Genomic DNA, 27230 nt, shown 5'->3' on the forward strand with positions numbered 1-27230 from the left:
TGCGGCGCCCACTCCTCGGGCGCGGCGGGCTGCAGTCCCGGCCGAGGAGGGTTCCCTGCGGCAGTCACGTGGTCGCTGCGCTTTTCCCCACAGTGCACGTGGCTACCAGCTGCTTACACTGGGATTTCTAAGACGGTAAACCCACTCGTGTCTCCTACTCCGAGTCCGACACCAATCAAGACTTCATAGTGCTCATGCTCGTTACTGTGGATGCGTTTTCTGAATTTTAACATAGATTCTGTGATTGCACAGAATTGGCAAATAAAACGTTCCATCAGCACTTACGTATCTTTGAAGGTGTCATTCGTAGGGAGGCGTTATCCTGGCAATTGGAAATCTTACTGCTAATCACTCCTTCCAGGTGTTTAAGCCCACCTGCTGCACAGAAACAGTCTCAGTGGGTATTTAAAATGTATGACATCTGCTTGTAATTAAAAAAAAAATGCTGGATCTGTGGCAACTTGAGAGGTGGGAGCCGTGGGCACACCGTCTCTTTAATCAGAGACTTCGGAACCCTTGCGGGGCCTGTCCCGCGCGGGGGCCACATTCACTCCTGCCTCTGCACAGCAGGAGCCGGAGGGGGTGGGGGGTGGTCATCAAACCCCGCTGCTGCGGAGCGGCCGCAGGGGGCGCTGCAGAGCAGCACACCGGGGTGTGTGGGCGGCGAACCTCCTGGCCCTGGAGCCGGGCCGGGTTTTACACATCGTCCAGTAAGTACTCAAAACAAACTGCTGGCTTTGGGGGATTCTTCGTGAAAAGATTTTGTATTTGCTTGGTACACGGTTCAAGTAAACTCTTGTGTTCGAGCCAGACAGGAAAATTACCTCAACAACAAAGGACACAACTAGTCTTAGGCAATATGTATCTTTGTTGAAAAAAAAAACAACAAAAACCCCACTGATTTTTTTCCCCACCCACAGACACAGGAAAAGTGCAGAAACTAGTTAATCTATGTGATATATTTGCACACGTTTACAAACAAGACAAATTAAAACAGAAACATATTCAGAATTTAACCTGATTAAATATTTAGTTCAGTCCTGAGCTTTTGATATTTAATACAATATAAAGTAATAGCAAAAAAAGACTTTAAATTTATTTGATTTGCATGCTACAGAGATCAGCTAAACGTTGTTCACTTGGCTAGCCACATTCTTTCTGTACCTGTAACACTTAGATTCCGATATACAAAGTTGTAATAACATACTGATAATTGTAGAACTTGAAAACTAAATAATACATTCTTTTTACCCTGTGCAGAATAAATCTACTTTTAAAAAATAGTATTTATAATATTAAAATTCATATTGTCCATATGCTTTTGTGATGTTATTAAAATGTGTCATCCCTGTGGATCGTTTGGGTTAGTACAAATACGACAGGATTGTTAAAAGCTGCCTATAAATACTTAACACTATTACTGATTTTTAAAGTGTGAAAAAGGATTATATTAAAATAAGTTTATCTCTCATGTTAGAAATGAGCAAATGTTGTCAAATAAAACCGAAAGCATCTTGGTCACAAGAGGTAACCGCCAGCCTGAGACAGAGTTTATTCTTTTGTACTTGTCTGAAACTCCTTGTATCACACAAAGTTAACAACTAATCGGGTGAAGATTTATAAAGCTGTAAATATTCCCATATAGCCTCTTCTATGTCAAACATTTAAAATGGCCAGAACCGAACTATATATTAAACAGAACATAAATAAGACCGTAAATAAATAAATGAAGGAAATAAAATCGTACGGTGCAACTACACAGACCCCGATCAACATGTTCATGGTCAAACTAAGAAGCTGAAAACAGCTGACCTTCATTTGATCCTACATTAAATAGACCTCTGTCTTTCACATTTGACCTTGACAAGGACGAATGGTATTTTTCTTCTCGTTCTCCTCATCTGATAGAATGAGCTGGATGCAGCCCCGAAGGACCGTGCTCAATTCACAAGGCTGGTTTTTTGCCCAGAGTAGTGTCATGTCCAGTTAGAGCTTCAAAGACATTCTTGTATATGAGTGGTGGGACACTGAGGGAAAAATGATTAAAATTCTAGGCTCAGGGATGGCTTCATTTGAATTTCGATTCTGATAGAATGAACTTTCTAAAATGTGTGTGATGACCTTCTAGAAAACAATTCTTGCTAATGAGGATCCCAGCTTAGAAATAGAACTGTGTGTGCATGAGCGTGTAAAGGGGCCGTTCCTTCGAGAGGACATTTGCATTTCTAAAAATAATTGATTGAGTTTGCTATGAGAAGATGGCTAACCAAAAATGACCTCTTGCAGTACTACAGACTGAGTAGTAAGTATGAAAGATTGCATGAAACTATTTATTTTAGAAGCCTTTATGCAGGCGGAGTTACACTGGGGTTTTGTTGCTGTTCGGACGTGTGTGGGCTGGGTAAGCTGAAGTTCGGCCCAGAAGACCCTTTGGTCAGATTGCGTGTCTAAATCTGTTCATCGGCAATGGCTTTTTTTTTTTTTTTAAACAAATGCCAGCCTATACTTCAAATGAGAGGTCTCACCAGGCACCCTGTTCCCTTTGCCCCCCAACTCCTCACCGCGAGTGACAGGCAGGGCCCCAGCCTGTAATGAGAGCTGCAAAGTCACTGCTACCCAAGGCTGCTAATCTGCTTAACAAAGGATTTCATTTTGTTTTGGCAACTTGGATTCAGTCAAGATACCCTTCCCCCTCTTCCTGATTTCACCAACTGAGCGCCCACACGCTTCCCTCCACGTCATCAGAATGTCTGTCCTCAGATGTCCGGCCACCACGTCCCCCTCCTGGACATCACGCTTGGGCCTCGGATGGACAGAACCTTGTGGTGCAGGCCAGAAACCCACGTCTGAACGCTCCCCCTGCTCTGGCCGGGCTGGGTGCCTCCCTCGGGGTGCCGCAGGGTGCCTGGTGCCTGGCTTCCTCCTGTGTCCTTCCTGCCCTCAGAGTCAAATGCCACAGGGTCATCAGCATGGCCAGGAGCCCGGCTCCTTTGTTTGCAGGCCTCTGTCCTCGGCCTCTGCCTTTTGTTTTTGTTTCCTTCAGACCAACAGAAAAGGACAAAAAAGAGACTGTTTTAAGGAAGCAAGGTGTTCCAACACAGGGGACGGAAGTGAACACCGGTGGACCAGGTGAGCTTCTGGAGCTCACCGTGAGCACTGAAGCTCACGGTGAACTTCCGAGGGCGAGAGCTGGTCTCTGGCACAGAAATGCCGCGCGGCGCTCTGGCCAGCTTCCTGGTCCGCCCGCGGGAACGAACACAAAGGGAGAGCAAAAACCACCTGGTGCGAGTTCTTTCTCAAGAGTCGGTTCAACAGGACACACCCCGGGTTCTGCCTCGGTTCCGTTCTTACAAAATAAAGGCCCTTGGCAACACACACACACGGTACACCATTCGTGTACCCGATCACCCCATTTTGGTTATCTCTTTTTTTTTTGCTTCTTTTATATAAAAATTACATTCAAGGGTACTTTACAAATGACCGTGTTGAAATCTTGATGGGAAATGAAAGCTCTTTCCGAGCTGAGGGTTACAGTACAGCCCCCCAAACCACCCCACAAGACCAGCGGTCAGTCTTCTGTCCCCCCGAGGAAACGAACAGCCGGGAGAGGCCCTCATTTCCTCGGCCACGGAGTCACACGTCATCAGCCGGCAGGGACGGGATGCTGATCTTCGCTCTGGTGAAGTAGGCGATCTTCTCCCTGGAGTCGGGGTGAGGAACAGACCGCTTTCCCGTGATGCCGCCAAGACTCGGTGCCCCTGAGCAACGGTCCCCAGACCCACCCCCCCGCTGCGTGTCCCTGAGCCTGGGCAGCAGGAACCCCTTCCCCGAGGGGGACGCCACTCCAAATCGAGGGCGCCTCTGCCCTTCCAGCAGAGTGCAGGGAGGCGGCAGCTCCGTCCCCTGCAGACCACGGCAGGGCCCTCCCTGCTGGGGTTTCCAACGTGGGCCGTCAGCCCGGGTAGGGGCGTCTCTACCCCAGGTCGGAGCGGAGTCGAGACGGCGGAGCCCAGGAAGGGTGTCAGGAGCCTCACAGAAAATCACAACACGAGGAAAACTCTCTACAATCGGGATTATGCAGCTCGATGGGCAACCAATACCAGGACCCCAAGGAAGGGAGGAGGAACCAGACCATTTTAAGGGTGAATCTGTCCCGGGCCCTGAAGCAGGACAAGGAGCAACAACCCGAAAGGGAGACGCGGAGAAGGAGAGCGGCTGCACGGTTGGCAGAGGTCGCGAGAGGGTTACGACACTGAGGCTTTCAGACTGTGTGGTCCCCAGGGACAGGGGCCATGTGTCCACCGTTCTTCCTACAAACGCTTCACCTCCCATGCACACATGTACTGAGCGTGCGTCCTGTGTGCAGGCGTGCTGGCAGCCGGGAAGAAGGACAGGGCACCGACCCCTGCCTGAGCACGCAGGAGTCCAGGTGGCGTGGGAGTGTGGGGCCAGGGGCTAGAATGAGGCGGAAAAGACCACAGCCCCGGCAGGAGGGAAGGAAGAGTGAAGAATTGATGGGGGTGGGACGAGACTCGTCTGTGTGGCACAGCGCCCTGTGATCTGCTCAAGTCCGTACGAGACGGGCGTGGGGGGCACCCCCACAGTGGCCGGGCACGGCGCTTACCTGAAGGACTGCACCTGCCGCGGCACCTTCCGGCTCTGCTCCCGGAGCCGGCACACGTCCTTGGACACCTGCCGCATCAGCTTCTCCGCGTTCAAGCCTTGCTTCTGCTCCTCTTTGGACTGCTCGGCCTGCAGGAGGGGGTCAAGACACGAGCGCCCACCAAACCCTGGTTACCCAGCAGACACGTGCAGGGTCGCGCCCTGAGGCTTCCCGGACTTGAACAACGGGGAGATCAGTGAGCACCGGGGAAGGGAGGTGTCTGCCGGATCCACCCACGTGAGAACATCCGCCCCAGTTTCCCCGAGAAAATGTGCTTTATCAGACCGGGAGCACAACGGGATCCCGCCGGCCTTCTGTCCCCTGCCCCACGGGTGGAGTTTGTCGGTCCGCTTTCTCCTCCGAGAAGCACTGGCCGGACAGTCCCCCCGAGGACCCTCGTGGCTGCTGATATTTCCGACCAACAGCCTTTTCGTGGTGACCGTGGAGTCACTTTGAGACTCGGCTTTGTTTGCTGCAAAACAAGCTGACCATGGAACGCACGAAGATGGTCCTTTTTCTGCCGAGCAAGCGTATACTTCGCCGAGGTCCACGCCGGTCTCCGTGCTCACAGTTCATACCTGTACCGGTGTCTACATCTGTCTCCGGCACCCGGGGGCGGGACACATCACGAGGCTTTTGTCAGTTAACAATCTTGCGTAGCCAACTCTGCAGGCAGCTCAGTCTCAGCGGCGGACCCCTCACTGCAGCCATTAAGATTAATTTGGTGGGATGGAGTGTATTGGTATCTGTGGTGCACAACTGCCCTAACGGATTCTTTTAAAAAGGGGAACATCTGTATCACTTTAAACTTTCCAAATGTGCGGCACCACAGAACATTGGCTCTTTGACAGGGAAACACTCTGAGGAAGAAAAATAAAGTTCGGCTTTGCGGGGCACCTGGAGGCTCCTCTGGAAAGACGTCAGCTCTCCCCCGGCACCTCTCCCCACCCCCCCAACAAGTCGTGGTGAGGAGCCTGGCCCCTGGGGATCGAGGGTCGGGAGCCCCTTGCGCTGCCCCAGGCTCCAGACGGGTGTGACCAGCCTTCAGTTCACGTGCTGGGGCTGGACCCGCAGGAAGGTCCGGTGATTTGCCTACAGTCGCGTGAAGACACCCGGGTGGTGGGGGGCACGGCCCAGTCTCCACACATAGCCCCCCTACCCGCTGCCTGCTGCTCCCTCGGGCTGGTGCAACATTCGAAGACAGTGTCTGTGACCCCAGTTCTATTCCACGCTACAAGACAGACACCAGTCACCGTGGAGGGGAAGTCAGAGGGTGACCCAGAGACCCGACGGCTTCCCCGAGGGGCGGTAAATCCAGGGAGCGCCGCTGGCTTCAGCCAACGACCTTTCTGGGAGCCGTGTTTCTGTGGCGGTCGGCGGGCTCTCTGCTCACTTCAAGGCATTTTATGAGCACCCCCTGAACATCTCCCACGTCCCCAACACGACAATGGGGAATGGAGGGACTGCGTGTGAGTGTGGGCTGGCGTGTCCGCGTGCACGTAAAGACGGGGACGTGGAGATGAGGGGAGGCAGGAGGGAGAAGTCGGTGGCATTAGCAACTCCCACGGCCGTGACGGGAAGCACATGAAGAAACAGCCCGAGTTTTCACAGAGCTGGCTCTCCCCGACCTCCGTGGCGGCCGAGGGACGGGCGTAACTCAGTCTGTCTACCCGTGTGCCTGGCGTTGGTGAACGTGAAGATGAAACCATGTGGACTCAGGAGAATCAGTTGTTTTTAAACTGGTGCAAATGCCACCTGCTTTGCGAGTTTTTCCTGGCTGTTGCTCGATGCGACAGGGCCGCCAGGCGGAAGGACACGAAGACGGTGGCCTTGGTGTTTCCTGCGGCTCCTCGAAGAGCTGCTCCGCCTGACCCACGGGAGCCTGAGCTGTGATCACCTTCAGGTGCGAGAGCTTCGAGGACCCACACCCCCCTTGGGCTTCGGAACTACCAGAGGACCCCCCTGCCCTGACGCTGCGGCTCTTTCAGGCCACGCACGCAGGCTGCTAGGTCCACGCGTCTCCCCGGATCTCACGGATATGTGGGAAGCGAGCAGACACTGGGCTTCCGCAGAGGTGCTGGGGGTGCTGAGACGGTGGAGGGCCGAGCCCCACCCCCCAGAGCGGCACCTGCACGGAGGAGTGGGCTGTGGGGCCGGCCCAGAGGCGGCGGCGGGTGGGCAGAGGGATGTTAGCCAGCACCCCCTCTTCAGAGGGGGACTCGCAAGAGGGGGAATCAGAATGATAACACATGGAGGACGGAGGGGGAAACGCCACTCATGCCACACCCATGGTTGCCTGATGACAGAGATGACACTTTTCTAAGAGGTCACTTACGGGAGAACTTAGTTCAACTTTGTACTGCACCTGGAGAACAGGCCTGGCGTTTCTGAGATGACCCCTGCCCACCACGGATGGTGTGACCGGTGCGAGGGCAACCCAGCCAGGGGCAGTCCGGATCTCAGCAGCCCGGGGGCACACTTCCTCCCCATCACCCCCCAGGATGCTGGGTACCGGACAGCCCTTGACTCCGGTTTCAGGGCAGCCTGCCAAGGAGCCGGGGCTCATGTGCCAACAGTGAGTCACACAGTCCCTGGGAATCCTACCTGATCTGGTCTGGTAACACTGTAGACCCTGGCGTTCCCGGGACGTGGTCCCCCCCACAGCCCGGACCAAGGGTGCCCACCCTGTGGCCATGCCTAACTCTGAGGGCAGGGCACAGGCCCCAGGTGCCCGCCAGCCCCCTTTGCATCACAGTTACAGTTGCATTTACAGTTAAAGGGAAACTCTTTATTCTAGAGGCAGGTGGGGGGTGGGTGAATGTGACCCAAATAGGGTTGCATCACACCTGGTAAGCAAGCTCACCAGGCCTTCGTGAGGCGGCAGAGACGTTCACCAAGGTGGGGGGGACGTTTGGCACCAGGCGCTCTCACAGGGAGGAAGCAGAATGGCGGCCTCCTCACACCCCGGGCACAGGGGGGCCGGGCAGAAGGCGCCCCCCGGGAGGGGAGGGTTGGCAGGAAGAGGTTTCTCTTTTCCACAGGGAACCAGTTCCCCAAGAGACCCCTTGCAGAATTTTCTGCGGCTGAAAACACACGGTTATTGACCGGCTCAGTGAGAGACAAACCGTGGAAATGGGCAGGTGTGCGCACCACACCCCGATTCTCACTCCAGGGCGCTGAGCAGCCCGTCTGGGCCCTGAGGTCTGTCTCCTGGGCCCTCGGGCGCTGCACACCCTCCTCTTTTCATCTACCAGAATCAAGTGTCTCTTTAATGGAGAACGAAAAGAGGCATTACCCTAAAAAAACCAGCAACCCTCACATCCCCCATCATCACCGTCACTGCTTGTGTTTCCCTTAAGAGGTCGGGGCGGGGCGGGGGGGGGAGAAACAGCAGGGGTAGGAATTTAGATTTCCCACCCCCCTTCTTTCCTCAGTTGTACTATGCTGTATTTTCCTAGATATTTGTCCAAATTGTGGGCATATATTTTTTAACTTTATTTTCCAAGCACAGTTTCCACTCAGTATTCTTTTGTATGAGTTCCAGGTGTGCAGCCTACTGGTTGGACAAGCACTCACTTTACGAACGTGCCCCCTGATGTTCCGGGGTCCAGTCATCCAGGCCGGAGGGGCCAACGTGGGGTCTGCTCCCCACCGGGCGGGTGTTCACTACTGAGCTCCTGCCGTGTGTGACGGCTGCTTTCTGCCAGGTGGGACATAACACAGGCATGTAGTGTGTTTTGCTGCTCAGCCTTTCTGGAAGAATGATTGGCGCCAGTTTGATCCCTGAGATGTATACGTTAAGTTTCTGAGTTCCATCTAGAAGGAGCAGTGCCAGTCAGTTAAGTGACTCAAAGTCTCCCTAAAGTACCACACACTAAAGGCTTGAAAAAAAGAACTTTGGGCCAAAAAGAGAGAAGTTGATACCATGGACGAGTTTCTATCAGTTTAAGGGAGTGACGGATCTCTTTCAGATTTCCACCCGGGAGGTGTGGTGCAGGCACCCCCTACCCGGGGGCTTTGAAAAGGCCCCTCCAGGTAAGCCCCCCCGAGACAGCGGCCGCCCGGGGCCCGTACCTGCTTCTCGGCCTGCTTCAGGAGCGTCTGGAACCGCTCGTCCTCCAGCACGCCCTCGGGCAGGCCCGTCTCCCCCTGGGCTTTCAGCGCCTCCAGCTTCTGCCGCAGGCCCCGCAGGGCCTGCAGCTCGTCGTTGAGGCGGTTCTGCCGGGTCAGGGAGGCCTGCAGGTCCAGCTCCAAGTCCAGGGACGTGCGCACCGGGCGCTCCTGCGCGGCTCTCCTGAGCACGGGCTGGCAGACCGCCTGCGGGGTCGGAACACAAAAGACAGAGCCCCCATCACGCCGCTGCCCCTGCTTCCTGGCGCGTGCTGGGTGGCACGGCCTTGCCCCCGTGGGCGCGGCGTCACCGGCCGAGCCGCTCGCTCTGGCCAGGGGCAGGTCCCAGTGGGAGTGGTGCGTGTCACTTCCGGGTGGAAGCTTGTCAATGCCGGTGTGTGGCTTGCACGTTTCTGTCACCTGCTGGAGGGACAGCCAAGCTCTGGAGAGGGGGCCTGGGTGGGGACAGCAGGAGCAGAGCATCCAGCCCAACCTCGGGGACCAAGCAGCGAAGCAAGAAACAAACCTTGGTCGTGTCAAACCTCAGAGACTTTCCCCATGGCGGAGCCTCGCCTGGCCTGAGCGCCGGGCTACACGGAGGCCACCCTCTGTGAAAATCAAGTCTGTCGCAGGGAACGTACATTCCCCTCGTTGCAGGACACAGAACTACCCCCAGCGCTTACAGCCTCGGCTACCGTTTCTGCGAGAGCCAGCCGCAAGGCAGCTGGTCCTCGAGCTAACAGTCGGACTCCCTCCTCCAATCAGGGCACGAGTCCTGGCCCCTCCCTCGTCGGTTTCCCTTGTCTCGTGTCAGCTGTCACCCCGCATCCCTGGTGCTGCCCCCGCAGTGGCCTCACCCGTCTGCAGAGAAGGAATCTGCGTGTGCACGGACGGACGTCTGCTGGGGGGGGGGGTGTGTGTGTGCAAAGCACTTGGAAGAGAAGGCACCATTTGTGACCTTGAGGACTTCAGTTAGAGAAATGGCAGGAGACACTGGGGCAGAGACTTCTGTGCCACAGGGAGTCAGGGAGGGGGGACCGGCTGGCCTGGGTCAGCCTGGCTTGAGGAAAGGGATTCAGACGAGGCTGGGGAAGACGGCCCCAGCAGGGCACTTCCTGCCTACACCGCTGGCAGCGGGCCGGGAAACGAGAGATTACCAACCAAAGCTATTTGATACAAGGGAGGAGGGACTCGAACTTGACAGGTGTTCTAGCCCGAAGACCCAGAACGACATGGCACTCGTGACAGACGTCAGGGAGGGCCCTGCCCGCCCCTTCCCTCCTTGCAGAGCCTTCGCCCACGGCCGCCTTTGCTTTGTCGGCCCTTCCCGGCCCAGCACCCGCTGCCGCGGCGTTAATCCTTGAGCATCCCGTGACCTTCTTGTCGGTAGGGTCCCTCCGCTCAGCCTCTGCTCTAACGAACTTGTCACACAGCCAAGCCACGCAGATGCACACTCTGACGGTACCACCCGTCTTCCCAAACCAGACGCGCTTCCCACCTGCCGTGCACCCACAGCCCCCCACTGCGCGGCGGCCTGACGGGAGGTGGTTAACAACCGGCTCCCCGATCTGTAGCGTTGGCCACTGTCTTCGGGGTGAACACTCTTGCCGGCCAGCGCGAGGGGGCTCCAGCGCAGACCCCAGGCCTCGCGCCCGGCACTCTGCTTTTCCAGCCGGGTAAACCTTCCGCTCACCTGTGCAGACGCTTTTTCCTTCCACCTGTACACCTTTTTGATGAGGCAACTCCTACCGCTCAGAATACCATTCCCCGTTCCCTTCTACCGAACCCCGTGTGCCATTGAACACTCATCTCCTGCCAGACATTCCAGGATTCAACAGGGTTCACTCCTTTGTCTGACGCAAGCAGTTCTCATACCCGGCTGTCTCCCACCCAGCTCCACCCACACACACTCGTGGTGAAGATTTCTCTGGAGAGGGCTGCCGTCCTCTGTGGGCATGCACCGCCTCAGAATTCAGGCAGCGGATAAAGGACTGAGAAGAATTTTCATTCAAGACAATGTAAACTGAGCTGCTTCTAAAGGATAGACAAAGGCCTGGCTGGCGTAGCTCAGTGGATTGAGCGCGGGCTGCGAACCAAAGTGTCGCAGGTTCGATTCCCAGTCAGGGCACATGCCTGGGTTGCAGGCCATGGCCCCCAGCAACCGCACATTGATGTTTCTCTTCCTCTCTCTCTCCCTTCCCTCTCTAAAAATAAATAAATAAATAAAATCTTAAAAAAAACCAACAGAGAGACGTGATAATCTGAAAGATCCACACCTCAAAATTCCCTGAAGATGTGGGTGTTAAGTAACAGTAGTGTACGTGCCTTTAGAAAAAGACATAAACCCGTCACTTCCAAGTAACTAGGACAGTACACAGGGGGATGCAAACATGGCCTGGCCACACGTCCAGACTGTGCGCAGAGCGGCGTTAACCCTGAGCCACCGGTAAAGATGATGCCTCTGACGTACCTCTCCAGTCTCCCCCCACAGTGTGTTCCCCCGCCCCCCATCCACCCCTCTGCCCCCGACAAGGCTAAGATTTTCTGCTGAGATTTTCCCCAGGTGTCAAGGCTACGAGGCGGGGCCCAGGCTCTCCTCACCCCCCACTTTCAGAGTCCCACGTGCCCTCTGAGGCCCCTCCGGACGGAATCCCCCGCAGCTGCGCCCCCCCCCCCCCCCCCCCCCCCAGAGCACAGCACGCGCAGGGCTGCGTGCTTACTGAACACGCTTTGGGCTGCAGTGAAACAGCCTAGCAAATTACTACTAACACAGGTCATTAGTGAACAAGTAAGTTCCCACGGGTGTTTCAGCGGTTGGTAAGTAGGGACAGGAGTTTCTGAACAACTCAAACTGCCCAACCTTTGAATGTATTTAAATCTCAGCTTTATCCTTGAAAAGCCACCCAGAGACCTGCGGCCTCCAGGACTGACCTGAGCTTCCCCGTCAACGTGAACGTGAACCTTCTCAAAACACCCGTTCTCAGGGAAGTCCCTAAAGCCGTGTCAGGGCTTTGCCCAAACGCATGGCCTCAGAGGAGGTGCTGGCGGTTACACGTTTCCCACAGTTGCTCCGGAGCCAGGTGTGGCGTGGAGACACCGCACCCTCGGTAGGAACGTGGGCACCCCACTCGGGCGCCCCTGCTCCACCGATGCTGCAAAGCGACTTCCCGCCCTGCTTAGCTCGGGACCCCATCCCATGACGCATGAATGGTCCCCAGTGCACCCCTCCCCATCTCCGTGACTGCAGACATTTGTGGCTCTGTCATCGCAGCGGCTTCATTCATTGGCCCAGGAGCAGGGAGCCCCGGCACTCGGCAGTCCCGGTGCTCACGCTGTGCAGCCCTGAACTTGGGATGGGGCTCGGGCAGCGGGCGGTGGCTGAGGGAAGGAATACGTACCCTTTTGACCCTCAGACTGCGCCGTTCAGTGGAGTTCCTCACAAACAGAGATTTTTTAGCCAGGGTTGAGCTGTCACTGTCACTCCGATTTAACTGGCGATAAAGGATAAAAAAAAAAAAAGTAAGACCCTGCATAACAGAGTGCTAGAGGAAGTGGACAACTCAGAGTTCATCAGACAAGTACCTGGTGATACTGGTTTATTCCTTAAAGAAAATCCTCCGCAAACAAGCTTTTCTCTGCTGTATGCTGTCTTAAGTAACTTAATTATCACATGACCCCTTCTTTCATGTACGAAAGACGTATCTGACCTTACAACAGAGACTCATCATAAACAATGTAAACATCTGCCTTTTGGTGGCAGTTACCAGAAGCCACGTGTTAAGATAATTATACAAACTCTGAAAAAAAAGTCATCCTTTGCATTTTCAGCTAATACGCACTATTCATTTTTAAAGGAGAGGTTGATGGAGAGGGCTCAGAATCCGAGTGAAGACACAGGGTGCCCAGTCTAGAAGATTCGTAGCTGGAGAGCCCATCCTCACTCCCTCGACCGAGTCACTCACGTCTTTGCTGAGATGTCGTCACCTTAGCGAAGTCGCCTCCTCGGAGCCCCCCTCAGGCTGCGGCCCTCGACCTCCCTGGTCCCAGCCCGTGTCTCCACCGCCCTGGCCCCCATCCAGACCTGTACGCATCCCGTGCACTGTTCCCTGCTCGCCTCCACGCACAGGAGTGCGGGTTCTGCGAGGCGAGCGCTCGGGGCTCTGCCGCTCACAGGTCCCAAGCTTCCAGAAACACGCTGGGCAGTGCGTGTTTCATACAGACATTTCTTGAATCGAAGGAGTATACTTCTGAACAGTGTTTCCGAACCCATTTTAGAATATTAGAACTTTATTTCTCTAAGTCACAAACACTCCTGGAAACAGAGTCAGCAGGGCTTGCATGGTGGATAACGTACAGCAGAGATCTACCTACACAAGGTGAATCTCGAGTCACCTTAAGGTTCTGAATGCCGACTCAAGTCCAAGTATACTCTGCAGACAGATCGCTAATTTCACTTCCTTGCCAAATAAATGGCACTAGAGCCAATGAGATATTCAATTTAAGAAAAGAAAGGAGAGAAAAAGACCCCCAAAACCCAAAACCTAAAAGGAACCATTAGAGTGTGGTATTTATGGGTATTTTATAGAAGCGTTTCCACCGCTGGCACCGACTGCCCGCGTTGCCCCGGGGCACCCGGCAGCTAGGAGCTGGGTCCTCACCGGGCACGCGGTCCTCACCCCGCACGCGGTCCTTACCCGGCACACGTACTGGCTGCGCTCCCCCGGGGAAAAGGTCTGCGAGCGCACGATCACGCTGCTCCTCACCAGGGGGCGCTGCCGCGCGCTCCGCCCGCCGCGCTCTTTGGGCCGAACCGCCAGGCTGGCGTCCTCGGCCTCCTCCGTGTTCGTCTCTTTGTCCACCTGGAACAGGAGTCCTCCGTCAGGAGCTTATGAGCCTTAACCTTCCGACAGAGACCATCCAGCACTACCGCCACTTCGGAGAGGGGGCTTCTGGAGGCCTGATGGGAAGGGCGGGGGGGGGGACGGACCCCCACGGGGCGGGGGGGGGATGGGAGGAAGCGAGAGGTAGGGGCACATCTGTCCAACAGGGTGACCCTAAATAGGGGCGTCACCTGTGGCAGATTAGGCCTAAAGAATGAAGGTTTACAATTAAAGAGGGTAATTGCGGCTCTGAAAACAATCTTATCCGGGCACGCCTCATCATTAACTATCATTAAACTGACTAGTTTTTTCCCCAGAATAAATGATAAAAGTAATTAAATATAAGAAAATGAAAATATAAGGCAAAGTTGTAGGTTTACACAGACCATGGAATTATATGGATACATCTATATGAAGTCTTTAGTCAGGATGCACATATTTTGCTCAGGAATAAAGAATTGAGATTGGTATTCTGAGATTTCTCAGAATAATGAATTGAAATGTTCTCAATTCGCTACAACATCCTAAGTTTGCCGTCACCCTTAAAACTTGAAAAGAATCCCCCCTCCAGTGTCTATGTGCTTAGCGGCCGGCACCCGTGCCCGAACTGAGGCTCCCGCCACCTTCCAGAAGAGATTTCAATCAGACGCACTCTAACGGAAACGGACTTTAAATGTGTACTGCGTGTTTGAAATTGACATAAACTCAACACGTATAAAACCTAACACAATGAAGGAGTCATCCCGGTGTTATCCAGGACATCCTGAAAAGGCTTTGAATAAATAGTCACAGCACATTTACGATCTAAATAGTGCTATTTGTCTTCTTTTGTGACAGTTAGGTGGAGAACCAGTATTTCGGGCCCATTTAAACACTTTAAAGCACCGGCTATGCTTCCCACAGTCTGCTCCCACAAACGCCTGTCCCAATCAGCTTCCGCAGGACGCCGTAACCTGGAATTACACCCACAGAGATGAACTCAGCCGAGGAGGGCACTGTCTTTGCAGAGTGTGGCTGCGACCACTCACCAGGGCGGGCCCTCCAGGCGGGGGCTGACCCCTGGGCCGGCTGGCACAGCCGTTTCCTCTCCTACTTGGGTCTTCATTGGCCTCGGGCACACTCGGGCAGGAGCTGGAGGCTGCTGTGCCGCTACAGCCCTCTGGCCACGCACCTTCAGCCTCTTCTTCAGCCACAACTTCGTCCGTGGCCTCTCTCAGCATGGTTAGCCTTCGGTGAAACGAAGCAAGACACACTTTGAGTCACGGGGGCGTGGCCGTGAACGGCGCAACCCGGGTGGGGTCTCGAGTTATCAGGGCAAGGAACAAGAGATGCACACAGTGAGTCGAGCTATTTCTCTGGCTGGGACTTTTAGGAAAATGCTCACGGAAAATAAAATTCTCTCCAGCAGTCTACCACGAAATCACCATCGTTAGGTACTAAAAAGTTAAATTCCTGACATCTGACCTAATTTCCAGAGATTAAAATAGAAACATACTGAAAAGAATATAAAGTTTAGCCCAGCCATTTAAAAATACCATCACTCACTCTGACACAACGTGCTCATTCATTAGTCGGTCATTTCCTGTGAAATTAATCAGACGGTAGAACAGAGTGACTGTCTGCTAAGAGCGAATAAAGACCTGAAGCTTAAAAACACCGGTACCGACTGGGCTCCCGGGCTGGGAGGGGCAGAATCCTGTGCAAAAGGGTGTTTTCTACAGGACTCCCCATACCACCGCATCTCGTCCTCAACAAGCCGTGGCATCGGCTTGGGGGACATTAAAAGTGGGGCTCCGGAACATCAATATGGTTTGTATTCTGTTTAAACCCTACTGACAGGAGAACAAGCGTACCAGTGTGGTTTAGAAAACCTCGTGCTTTGCTGCGTTTCCTGTTCTTAGAACGCAAACATTTCTTCTAGGGATAACTGGGAGTCCAGCTTTCCCGGGGGCTGGTGGCAGACCCGCAATTAACGCCGTCACGACATGAAGGAGGGGAGCCAGCCTCCGGCACTGCGAGTTAGGGGTGCCTTTGTGGTACACCCCAGGTGTGCCTTCTGAAATGTGTGTGGGACCGAATGCAGTTTACAGACACGAGGAAGGCTTCTTATCTGAAGACACCTTGATGAAGTTTATGACGGCTTTCGTGTTCATTTTTTTCTGCAGTGCTCTCATTTTTATTCACTACAAAGGGCTTCTGATCAGAACAAAGTGTATCTGCACCTTCTTACATCACCGTAGTACACTGTGCCTTCCGAATGTCCGTGATTTGGGTTTTATTTTATTTTTTAAAATATTTTATTTAGTTTTAGAGAGAGGGGAAGGGTGGGAGAAAGAGAGGGAGAGAAATATCAATTGGTTGCCTCTTGCATGCCTCTAACTGGGGACCTGCCTGGCATGTGCCCTGACTGGGAACTGAACTGGTGACCTTTTGTACTCAGGCCGGTGCTCAACCCACAGAGCCACACTGGCCAGGGCCATGATTTTTTTTATAACATATCTTGTCTTTCTAAATTGTAAAATGTTTTATATGCTCACATACACACAAATGCATGCTGTGTATGTATACCTACATACATGTATTAGCAGTTCAATCCAAGTGATAATATAAGCAACTATATATAAAAATGAATTCAAATAATTTTACATGTAGACTTAAAAAACAGATGCAGTTGCTAAAATTTGTTTTTAGAGGGAACAGTACAAACCAGGAAAGAGATTGTTCTTTATACATATGTGAATCTACATAAAAGGTATAATAACCTTTTTTTTTAAAGAATGGGGTATATATAATGAGAGGAGAACAAAAAGAAAAGAAAAGAAAAGCTGAAAGTGGTAACAAATAGAGAGATGTCTGCTTTGACTTCCCAAAGCCTTAATGGCACTTCTGGTAGCTTAAGGAAAAAGAGAGTCAGTTTTTAAATTCATCTATAAATCTGCAATAAGCTACCATACCTTTCAGAATAGGCGGTTTAATGTTTAAAAAGCTCAAGAAATGGTGTTAAAATTTATGGAAGAATGAGAGTCGCACCGATGTGCTAACTGCGCCGACAGTCTCGCCGTCTCCCCCCCAGCTCTGTCATGACTGAGGACAGTCGTTCCCCTGGGGCAGCGCCCCCCCCCCCGCCCATGATGCCGGAACAGGAGCCGAACCCACACAGTTTTCCCTCAAAGGTTCCTGTGAGAAGCTAAACACGTCCTCTCCGAGTTCCCAATCACACAAGGACAGGAGGTCTCACCAATCTCCGTCTGGGCCGCTTTGCTCTTCTCCCGGCCCCGGTTCCTCCTCTTGGGCTAATTCTTGTTCCACAGCCAGCAGCTCAGCCGATGTTCTTGCCAGTAAGGCCGACACTGCATCCTGGAGTGTGCAAAACACGAGGCAATGAACAGTGTGCACTTCCAGAAAGAATGCAAACACGCATGAGAGGGGACTTCCGGTTGTGAAAATGCTGGTACTAGACCCAGTTCTCCTGCTGATGACAGGGAAGATAACTAAACAGAACAGAACAAAAGCAAAGAACAAACAAAAAGCTCCAGCTGTCTGAAAGCGATGAAGAGCCACAAAGGCAACGAGGGCTGGACGGCCAAGACTCCAGGCAGAAGGGAAATGCAAGAAGGTGGGCTGACAGCCGCGGCCTCTCTGTTCCCTTGGGGGCACGTGTCACTTTTAAAGGTGAGGCGGACAGACGCGACAGATGGTGGCTGCCCAGAGCTGAGGCAGTGCTGGTGGGATGCAGAAGAGGGGACCTGAGCTCAGGGCTACCATGCAGCCAGCATGCGAGGGACCGGAGCAATCGAACTCCGGAGGGAGCCCAGTGTTCGGTGCAGTACTCCTGCCCGGGCGTTTGCCATTCCTGAGCTGCGAACGTGCAAAGCAGGAAGCTGAGAGACAAGTCAAAAGTAGCTGGTTGGAGGCTACAACACTAAGCAGATGTCTCGGTTGCCTCACCATTCTAGGGAGAGAAAAATTGGAATTCGGGTCCCCCAAGTGATCCAGGTGGTCTGCCCATATTGTAATCTGCCTTCCAGAAGAATATTAAATCCTCTCTGGAGGAAGCTCTCAGCCAGAGCCTCTATAATTCTTCATACACAACATCCAGCATTCCATTGAAAGCAGCACCCCGAGACTGAAAGCCAAGAGAAATAACAGACGAAAGAGGCAGACCCACATGTGACCCACATACTGCAGTTATTTAGGAAAGAAATTTAAAGTTTTACGATTAATGTATTTGAGAAAACCGATGAAATGATGGAGAATTTCATGAGAATAAGCACGAGAATAAACATATAAATCACATTAACACATCAGAGTCAAAAGGCTGAAAACCAAAGAAAAAGGAGAAACTTTATAAGCAGCGAGAGAAAAAAGATGCACTACCTCTTAAGGATCTACAACTGGCAATCTATCTCCTGAGCACCCACCCCCCCAAATTGGAAAGCACTTGTCTGCAGAGATACCTGCACCCCCATGTTCCCTGCAGCATTATTCACAGTGGCCAAGACATGAACCACCTGTGTCCTTCGACAGACGGTGGGACAGAGCTGGGTCACCTGCAGACAATGGAGTGCCATTCAGCCATAAACCTAAGAGACACTTGCAGGACACAGCACCTTACAGCGGCAGAATTCACATTCTCCTCAGGTGCACATGGACCATTCTCCAGGCTAGACCATATGCTAGGCCGCAAAGCAAGCCTCAGTAAATTCGAAAGAACTGAAATAATTTAAAATGTATCCTTTGACCATACCATAATAAAATTAGAATTCAATAACAAAAAGAAATGAGAAATTAACAAATATGTGGAAATTAACACATTCATCAATAACCAATGAGTCAAGGAAGCCACAAGGGAAGTTATAAAACACTTTGACATGAATGATACTTAAAACACAATATATTAAATTTGAGAGGCTGCTAATGCAGTGCTCAGAGGCAAATTTATAGCTGTTGGCACCTATAATAAAAGAGAGGAAAGATTTTGAATCAGTGAGTTAACCTCCTACAATAAGAAAACAGAAAAAAGAGCCCCCCCCCAAAGGCAATCAAAGGGAAGAAAAAATTAAGACTAGAGTGGAAATTCATAAACTAGACAACAGAGAAATATTAGAGAAAAATCAATGAAAACAAAAGTTGATTGTTTGAAAAGATCAAAAATATGATAAACCTTTAGTGAAATTGACCAAAAAAAAATAGAGCAAAAGCTTAAATTACTAATATCAAGAATGAGAGCGGCAACAACACCATCAACTTCACAGACAGGAAATGGATTGCAGGGGAATACTAGGACCGGCTGTCTGCCGACAACTTAGATAACCTAGATGCAATGGGCAAGTTCCTAGACAGACCAACTACCCACACGGACACGCTCAAAACAACTCTGAGCAGACTTACAGCAAGAAAGACATTGAATTAATAAACAAGAGCTTCCCACAAAGAGAAGTCCAGGCTGGGATGGCTTCTGTGGGGAACTCTACCAAATTTTAAAGAGTTTGCATCGCCCTGGCTGGAGTAGCTCAGTGGATTGAGTGCGGGCTTCGAACCAAAGTGTCGCAGGTTTGATTCCCAGTCAGGGCACATGCCTGGGTTGCAGGCGATGACCCCCCCAGCAACCGCACATTGATGTTTCTCTCTCTCTCTTTCTCCCTCCCTCCCTCTCTAAAAATAAATAAATAAAATCTTATAAAAAAGAGTTTGCATCAATATTTTTCAAGCTCTGCCAAAAGGCAACACATCCTAACTCATCCCGAGGCCACAAGTACCCTGATATCAAAACCGAACGAAGACGTCACAAGAAAACAATGACTATAGACAAAAAGTCCTCAAGAGAAAAGTAGAAAACTAAATCTGGTAACATATGAAAAGGATCATACACCACAACCAAGGGGGGATGTGCCCCAGGAAGGCAAGGTCGGCTGAACGTGAGAAAATCCAGAAACCGTATGAACAGAATCCAGGACAGAACCCACACGATCGTGCCAATAAATGCGCAACAGCTCTTGTCAAATCCAATACCCTTTAATGATGGAAACAGTCAACGAACTAGGAAAAGAAGGGGCCTTCCTCAATCTGATGAAGGGCATTTGCAAAATCCCACGGCAGAAACCATACTCAGTGGGGACAGCCCCACAAGACGGAGAGTGTCCCTGCGGTAAACGGGCACAAGACCAGGGCGTCTGCTGTCACCCCTTCTCTCAGTGCTGCTCTGGGAGCTCTGGCCTGGCCACAAAGCCAGGAGTGAGAAAGAAAAAGCAATTGGGAAGGACGATGTAAGCTAACTCTGTTTGTGGAAGATATACTCTTATACCTAGAAACCCCTAGGATCCGCTAAAAAACGATTAGATCGAATAAACGAGTTCGGCAAGGTTGCAGGATACTAGATAGCTAGACAAAAATTAAGGGCGCCATAAATAGTCTGAAAATGCAATTAAGAATATAGGTCTATTTGCAACAGTTATCCAAGTGAAATGAAAAGACATGCAAACTTGGGCTCTGAAAACTACAAAACATCGGTGAAAAAAGGTCGGGAAGAGCTAAATAAACGGAAGACATCCCGTATTCACGGGCCAGGAGGCTTGACACTGTCAAGGTGACAAAACCCCCAAAGTGACCCACGGACTCAGTGCGACCTCTATCAAAATCCTTGCTGTCTCTCTCTCTCTTTTTGCAGAAATTGACAAAATGGTACCAAAACTCATATGGAAATGCAAAGCAACCTGAATGGCCCAAACCATCTTGAAAAGAAAGTTTGAGGACTCAGACTTTCTGATTTCAAAGTAACAGCTAAGCTACAGTAAGCACAGCAGTGTGCTCCTGGCGTAAGTACAGGCATGTAGACCTAAGCAAGCACATGTCCATATAAACTCCTGTGTATGAATGTTCAGAGCAGCATTATTCATAATAGTGGGAAAGTACACACAGCCCAAATGCCCATTGGCTGATGAACAGATACATAAAAGATGGCGTGTCCTCACAATGGACCATTATTTGGGAACAACAGGAATGAGGGCTAATACAGGTTACTATATGGAGGTGTCTTGAAGACACTGTGCTCAGTGAAAGAAGACAGTCACCAAGAACAAACGTTGTGTGACTCCCTTCACATGAAATGTCTATAATAAGCAAATTTATACAGATGGAAAGAAGACTAGTGGTTGCCGTGGGTGGAAGGGGTGAGGGAGAACCCGGGTGCTTGCTCGCGGTGGGGGGGGCGGGCTTCCCTTGGCCATGAGGACGATGCTGTCACATTGGATTGTGGTGACGGATGCACAGCGCTGTGAATGAACGACACACTCCTGAACTGGGAGCTTCCATGGGGGAACTGCACACGTTAAATGGGTGAACGGTATGGCATGTGAATTACACTGCATAATGCTTTAAAAAGTTATCCACAGTGGGAGCACTGTAAAATCCTTCTTAAAGCCCTACTCCGCATCTGCCCCAAAGCTGGGTGCGGGGGCGAGCTCTGCCGACACGCCGGCTTCCCTTTCCCACAGACCACAGCACCCACTGCAGGTTCTCACACACGGATCAGTGGAGCACTGTTGCCGTAACTGTCTGACTTACGCTGTAAAACCTCTCCCCGCGGACAGTCTGAAATAAACTTGAACGCGGCAGCAATACCCCACAGACGCCTAGCTGGCGATGAGCGGCCTCACGGGGAAGGGTGGCTGCTGGCTACAACGCTCTCTTCAAAAGAAAATGTTTGTGGAGGTCGATGTTACAAATAGAGGCTGAGACGCTGTTTGGGCTTAATAATGTTTAACGTTTGCAAAATATAACAGTTCCGAGTGCGCAACTTGACAGTGAACACGAGGTGTGAAAATACGAACTTAAATCAGGAGGTTTCTCGCGGCCCCTCAGAGCGACGAAGCCTCCACATCAGTTTAGTTTCATGGAAGGAAGTGTGAGCAGAAACAAGCGACGCTTTTACAAGCCCTACTTGAGACCGAGCTGGAAATCATCTTTCGTCCGGAGGAAGCTGGGAGAAAAGTGTGAGCCGCGCACGGAGAAAGGGAAGGACAGCGTGTGTGACTAAAAGCACGCTGGTTTCCCAGCATAGCACACCCCGCGCCGTCTTATTACACCGTAACGACCGTCTTCTCTGACCTCGACTCACCAAGTCTATCGGGTCCACTAATGGCTGGCTGGGTTGACATACAGATTCCTCCTTGTCTTCCTCGTTCTTTTTGGAAGGCACTTGCTTAGAAGGGAGCAAGTTATACCAGAGAGTGAAAATCTCATTGGAGAACGGGAGATCTGCCAGGCTGATCTGGGTCCCGGCCTGTGTGACGTGAAAGAAAAAAAAAGAGAGAAAATAAAACACTTAAATTCGTATTTGCTTCCGGTATAATGAAGATTATTGGACAAACTTGTTTTAGGGTAAAAAATTGCAATACTCCAAAGTGTCGCAGGTTCGATTCCTAGTCAGGGCACATGCCTGAGCTGCAGGCCATGACCCCCAGCAACTGCACATTGATGTTTCTCTCTTTCTCTTTCTCCCTCCCTTCCCTCTCTAAAAATAAATAAAATCTTTGAAAAATGCAATACTCACGGTATAAAACATTAGTGGATTTTTTTTTTAACCTGAAGATATCTCGTATTTTCAGGTGTGACTGAATACGGAATGATCCCAATCTAAAGCTAACTCTGGGATAGTTTTGTGAGATACTATTTTTCCCAAAACTTGATCACTAAGCATGTGACATTTGCAAGTGAAATTACTTTTAAATAAAAAGTTAAAAAATAGAAATAAAAACAAATTAACTATAAACTCAGTGTGAGTTATAATACATCTTATAACATGCTGTGAGTGATCTGATTATTGCTGACAAGAATCCATCATCCACTGAAAATTTTAAAAACAACAAAGAAAAAAACTCCACTGTGGTTCTTAAATGACAAATTAGAAAAAAAATTTTTTGGCATTAAGTAGAATGTAAAAAAAATGGTTAAAAGCTTTTATATTCTACAAAAGCACACATATGAGCCAGAATCTAGATTAAACTGTATCATTGTATAAGACTATAAATGAACATATTTGCCGACTTTATGAAGCTGCTGACACATATACTTATTATACCAAGCCTTTCTGACAGCGAATGAATCCGTTCTCTGTGCTTCTTTCTAACGTTCTTTATTGTTAGGCAACACCAAATATTTTCATATACAGAAGTATCAATAAGAGATCTTTCGCATCACGAAACATGTATTTTCTTACTGTGCTGGAGAGAACAGTTCAGTGAGAGACCCACACTGTTATTTTTTAAAGCATATTTGAACACCTTGTTTTACTGGTGTGTGTGATGGCTGCCTGGTTGTGACGCACCAAGGCGCGTTACACACTCACTATTAGCCGTATGAAGTCTTCCCCTTCAGCATTTAAATACCGTATTACCCTAAATAGACAGGTGTGTGTCTTCCTAGAAGCTCTACCACCGTGGCCGGGGAGAAGGGGCTGAAGAAAGACCTACACGCCTGCACTCCGTGTCTTGCCCGGTTTAAATCTGTGACGGTGAGTTACGGGTGGGATGTCTCTCTGGTGTCTGGCGCCACCACGAACTGGCTGTGTGGACACACGGCCTCTCTGAGCAGTTCTGTGTCTGAAAACCAGGGTGCGCTACCTTTTTCATAAAACAGTGATGAGGACTGAGTGAGCTCATGTCTACAAAGCACCCAGCACGAGACTTGCACTGAGAAAAAGAACCGTACTCCGTGGTGACAGTCGGAACAGAGGTCAGAGGCCAAACGCGGTGGCCGAAGCGTAGAGGTGGAATGACAGAACATTACAGCGTGTGAGCAGACGGGGAGGGTCTGCAATGAGAGAATGCAAACCCGAAGCCACTCCTTTAGAGGAAACTCGAAACAGCCCTGGGGCGCATCTGAGGCCCTGGGCGGGCCTGTGGGGGCCTCGGGGCTGGCGGATGGCACCCCGAAAGCACTCTGACACCGTGCGGTGGTCACGGTCCCCCCGGGGGGGGGGGGGGATGGTGACGGTCCCCAGGGGACGGGCACCGGGAGACCCTACCAGGCACTCCTCCCTCCGGTGGGCGCCGACGCGGCACAGGTCCACCCGCAGGGTCCTCTGCTGCAGGGCCGCCTGGGAGATGGCCACGCGGAACACGTCGCCGAACGGCAGGGACTCCGTGGCCGGGTGGGCTTTTGTGCGGAACAGACAGCTGACGTCCGCCGAGGAGGGCAGCAGGGCGACCCTGAAGTACCTGCAGAGGGCGAGGGGGAGAGAGACGGGCGTCAGAGGCTCTTCTCCGGTTACCCTGGACGCGCGGCTCCCACTCGAAACTGCCTCCCGGGAGACAGCCCCAGGGCAGTGTGGAGCCCCGTACAGCGTCAAGCTTGGCTGCCGCAGTGGGCCCGTTCCTGCTCGGTGACACGCAGGCTCCGCCCCCACCCTGCCTGCGCCCAGGCCTGCACCCCGGCCGGGCACGCCCCACGGGCCGCCGTGCAGGCAGCGACAGGAAAGCGGATCACCTGCGGACGGAGTCTAACGGGTGTCCCCCTGCCTGTGTGCACCCAACTCCAAAAGGAGTGATTTCTGAGCCTGGGAAGGCGGGGACACGCTACGTGGATATACTGGTGACTCTGTCGCAAGGACATTCCCCCTGAGTGTTTAACGAGACACGTGGACCAGCGTGCCCCAGGAACGGAACACGCGGTCCTCCTGGAGAGAAAGGGCTGGGCGGAACCTCGTGGCAGAAACTTAAGACAGATGGAATCCAACAGTCCGAAAAACGCCACCGTCCAGCATCTCGGAAGCACCAGAAATGACACTTTTAAGAGTCTTGTGCTTTGTAAGATTCAGGAGGGTGAGAGAGAAAAAGGACTCTTAATGCTAACTTTCAAGTGAATTTTCCGAGCACACGCTACATGATTGCTCATGGTTCTCGGAAACAGCGCGAGGTATCTTCCTTTAAATCCCGGCAGGGGACCCCACACCATCCCCCGCCCGCCCCACGGCCAGGCCAGGCCCGTCCAGGTCACTTTCTGAGAGGTGCCGCTCTCCGACAGTAAGAACCGTACACGGCCCCGGGGCCACTGCTCTGAAGGCTGGCGATTGGGCAGAAATCTCTTTTCTCTGCCTTCTCTTTTCTCCAGGCCAAGCTGTGAGTAGTCACAACTCAGCAGTAACAAAAGTTTTAACTGTATTTCAAAAAATCATGCCCCACCCCAGCATAATACACAATTGCTGTTGAAAAGGGAGGTTAGAAAGTCTTGGCTCCTATTCTTAATAATAAATCGGTTGAAAAAACAATCAAAACCCAAGGTGCTTTCTGCACACCCTCCTTCCTCCCTGTCTTTATCTGCTGTGGGTAAGGCGTGGCGGGCCCTGCTCTGTGCTTTCCGTGACTTCAGGGTGGACCGTCGATTACAAGGTGAGACGATCACAGGTGGACAATTTTGAGCTCCTCGATTTGCTGTTGACCGGTGTTACTTACACTTTCGCAGTATGAGGTATCAGGAAGGCATGCAGATTCCGGAGCTGTGCTATAATCACCATGAAACTTGACCTTTTGGCGTCGTATCTGTCAAGAGAGCAGCTGATGAGATGAGTGAAGAGCACGGGCCAGCCCTTGTGCGTGGAAGTCCAGCAGCACCCCGCCCCCGCGTGCAGTCCGGTACCTGAGTCCGATCTGCACCTGGGCCGTCTCCACGACGGCGGCATCCTCCTCCCCGTCAGGAACTGCTTCCACCTCGCTCGGCCTGGCAGCGGGGACACGGTGGGGGGAGGGCAAGTGGTGAGTGGGGGCCCCCGGGGGTCCTGCTACTGCCTGCCCCTGAGTTGGCGTGAACGCCGCCCTGAATTAGCAGTGCTCCCACGCCTCTCCCGGGGGGCTGGCACAGCGGGAGCTTGCCCTGACGCCTTTCTTCAGCGTGTCAAGAGGCGTCCGTCTCTGACCCTTTGGGGGGACACTTTCTGGTGCCCGACTTCCCTGGGCCTCCCTGGGCCATACCGCACCCCTGGACACGCTCTGGGCTTTCCGAAACGTGCTCCAGGAGCTGGCCGTGGCCGACCACTCCGCCAGGTTTTAAGTCTCAAAGACGGTGAAGCATCCAAGTACGATTTGTTGTTTCCCTGGCCGATGGCACGTTTTGGGCTCACCGAACTGTTCGGGCACACAGCCCTGACCCCACGAGGAGCAGAGAGTGGCAGCGGAACAAGCCAGCCCGTCCCCCACACGCACGCTAGCAGGAGATGGGGTAGGGGTGACTGAGAGGCCCCCCCCGCTGAAGGGACCCTTACTGCTTCACGAAGGCCTCGTAGACCCCACTGTCTCCAGCCACGGACTCGTCGGACACGGCGGCCGACACACAGGCCGTTTTCTCCCCGAGCAGGTGGGCCGCTCTCCGCTTGGGTAATGACTTTTCCACCTCTGAGGAGGGAAGGGGGGCAGCGGTCAGGAGGGTTTCTTGTTGGGACAAATGAAACAAAAAGTACGCACGCAGTTCGGTTCTGAGAGACCCAAAATAAAATGCCCATCCAAGACTCGTGGTTGTCACTAATCCTGCCAACAGAAGTGGGGGTTTCAACCCTGGCTGGCGTAGCTCAGTGGATTGAGCACGGGCTGCGAACCAAAGTGTCGCAAGTTCGATTCCCCGTCAGGGCACATGCCTGGGTTGCAAGCCACAGCCCCCAGCAACCACACATTGATGTTTCTCTCTCTTCCTTCCCTTCCCTCTCTAAAAATAAATAAATGAAACCTTAAAAAAAAAAAGAAGTGGGGGGTTCAAGGCTCGGTGACTAATGAGGGTCCCGGCTGACCTCACCGCATGAGCCACCCGCCCCCGGCCAAGGTCAGAGGTCCCCTGAACAGACCAAGTGTTGGTGAACTGTCCCGAAGAGAATTAGTCTTTACAGTTAAATACATGCTTTCAGTCATTTTCACACATGAAACTGAGTATTACTGGCAAACAGAATTCTCCAATGTATTTTCCCCATAGGGCGACTTTTTAACTTTTCAAATGCATCACAATTACTTGTTTCATGGAATTGATATGCAAAATTTATATATATAAACTTATGTATGTATGTGAATTATATATATATAATGAATTCTACGTCTCCTGGAAGCTTCAGACACACGGGTCTCTGGGCAGAGGCATCTCAGACAGACACAGGAGCGGACCCGACGGGCAGGGGCAGGACGGGGGCTTCAGGACCCCGGGGCGGGGACAGGCCTTGGGTGACGTTCTCACTGATCTGTCCCCCTCCAGCCTCTGGCCTCACGGACCCGCCTCTCTGAGTGAGTGCACGGAGGTTGAGAGGCGCTCACTAGAGGGCGCTCCAAACACGTGGGGAGAGAAGGCAGCCTCCACGTGTTCAAGGACCGTAAGACCCCTCAACCCAAAGCCCAGAAGACAGGCATGGAGACCCCCCTGCCTTCTCCTCTCTCCTTTCCTAAACGTCCATGGTTTGTAGTAGGAACCGAGTGTTACTACATATCGCCAAACGTTATCACAATTACCGCAAACGGAGTGCCGGGTCCCAGGCACCGATGCTGCGGATGGATTACGGCAGAATCCTCCCAGGACCCTACGAGGTAGGTGCCTGTCACCCCCCTCTT

The 27230-nt window shown here is 52.1% G+C and overlaps 1 protein-coding gene across 1 annotated transcript in view; it reads right to left on the reverse strand.

The window, feature by feature from the left end:
- Positions 1–804: 804 nt before the first annotated feature.
- Positions 805–27230, reverse strand: part of WWC2 (WW and C2 domain containing 2) — a 133333-nt gene continuing 106907 nt past the window's right edge. The window contains exons 12-23 of the mRNA XM_028527019.2: positions 25910–26039; positions 25288–25368; positions 25104–25190; positions 23678–23870; positions 21770–21934; positions 16892–17010; positions 14682–14880; positions 13468–13632; positions 12172–12264; positions 8738–8980; positions 4625–4752; positions 805–3700 (exon numbers count right to left, since the gene is read on the reverse strand). Of these exons, the coding sequence (XP_028382820.1) occupies positions 3634–3700; positions 4625–4752; positions 8738–8980; positions 12172–12264; positions 13468–13632; positions 14682–14880; positions 16892–17010; positions 21770–21934; positions 23678–23870; positions 25104–25190; positions 25288–25368; positions 25910–26039 (1670 nt within the window). The 3' untranslated portion in view covers positions 805–3633. The remainder of the gene's footprint in view (positions 3701–4624; positions 4753–8737; positions 8981–12171; positions 12265–13467; positions 13633–14681; positions 14881–16891; positions 17011–21769; positions 21935–23677; positions 23871–25103; positions 25191–25287; positions 25369–25909; positions 26040–27230) is intronic.

This window comes from Phyllostomus discolor, chromosome 11, assembly GCF_004126475.2.
Source record: "Phyllostomus discolor isolate MPI-MPIP mPhyDis1 chromosome 11, mPhyDis1.pri.v3, whole genome shotgun sequence".
NCBI classification, from domain to species: domain Eukaryota; kingdom Metazoa; phylum Chordata; class Mammalia; order Chiroptera; family Phyllostomidae; genus Phyllostomus; species Phyllostomus discolor.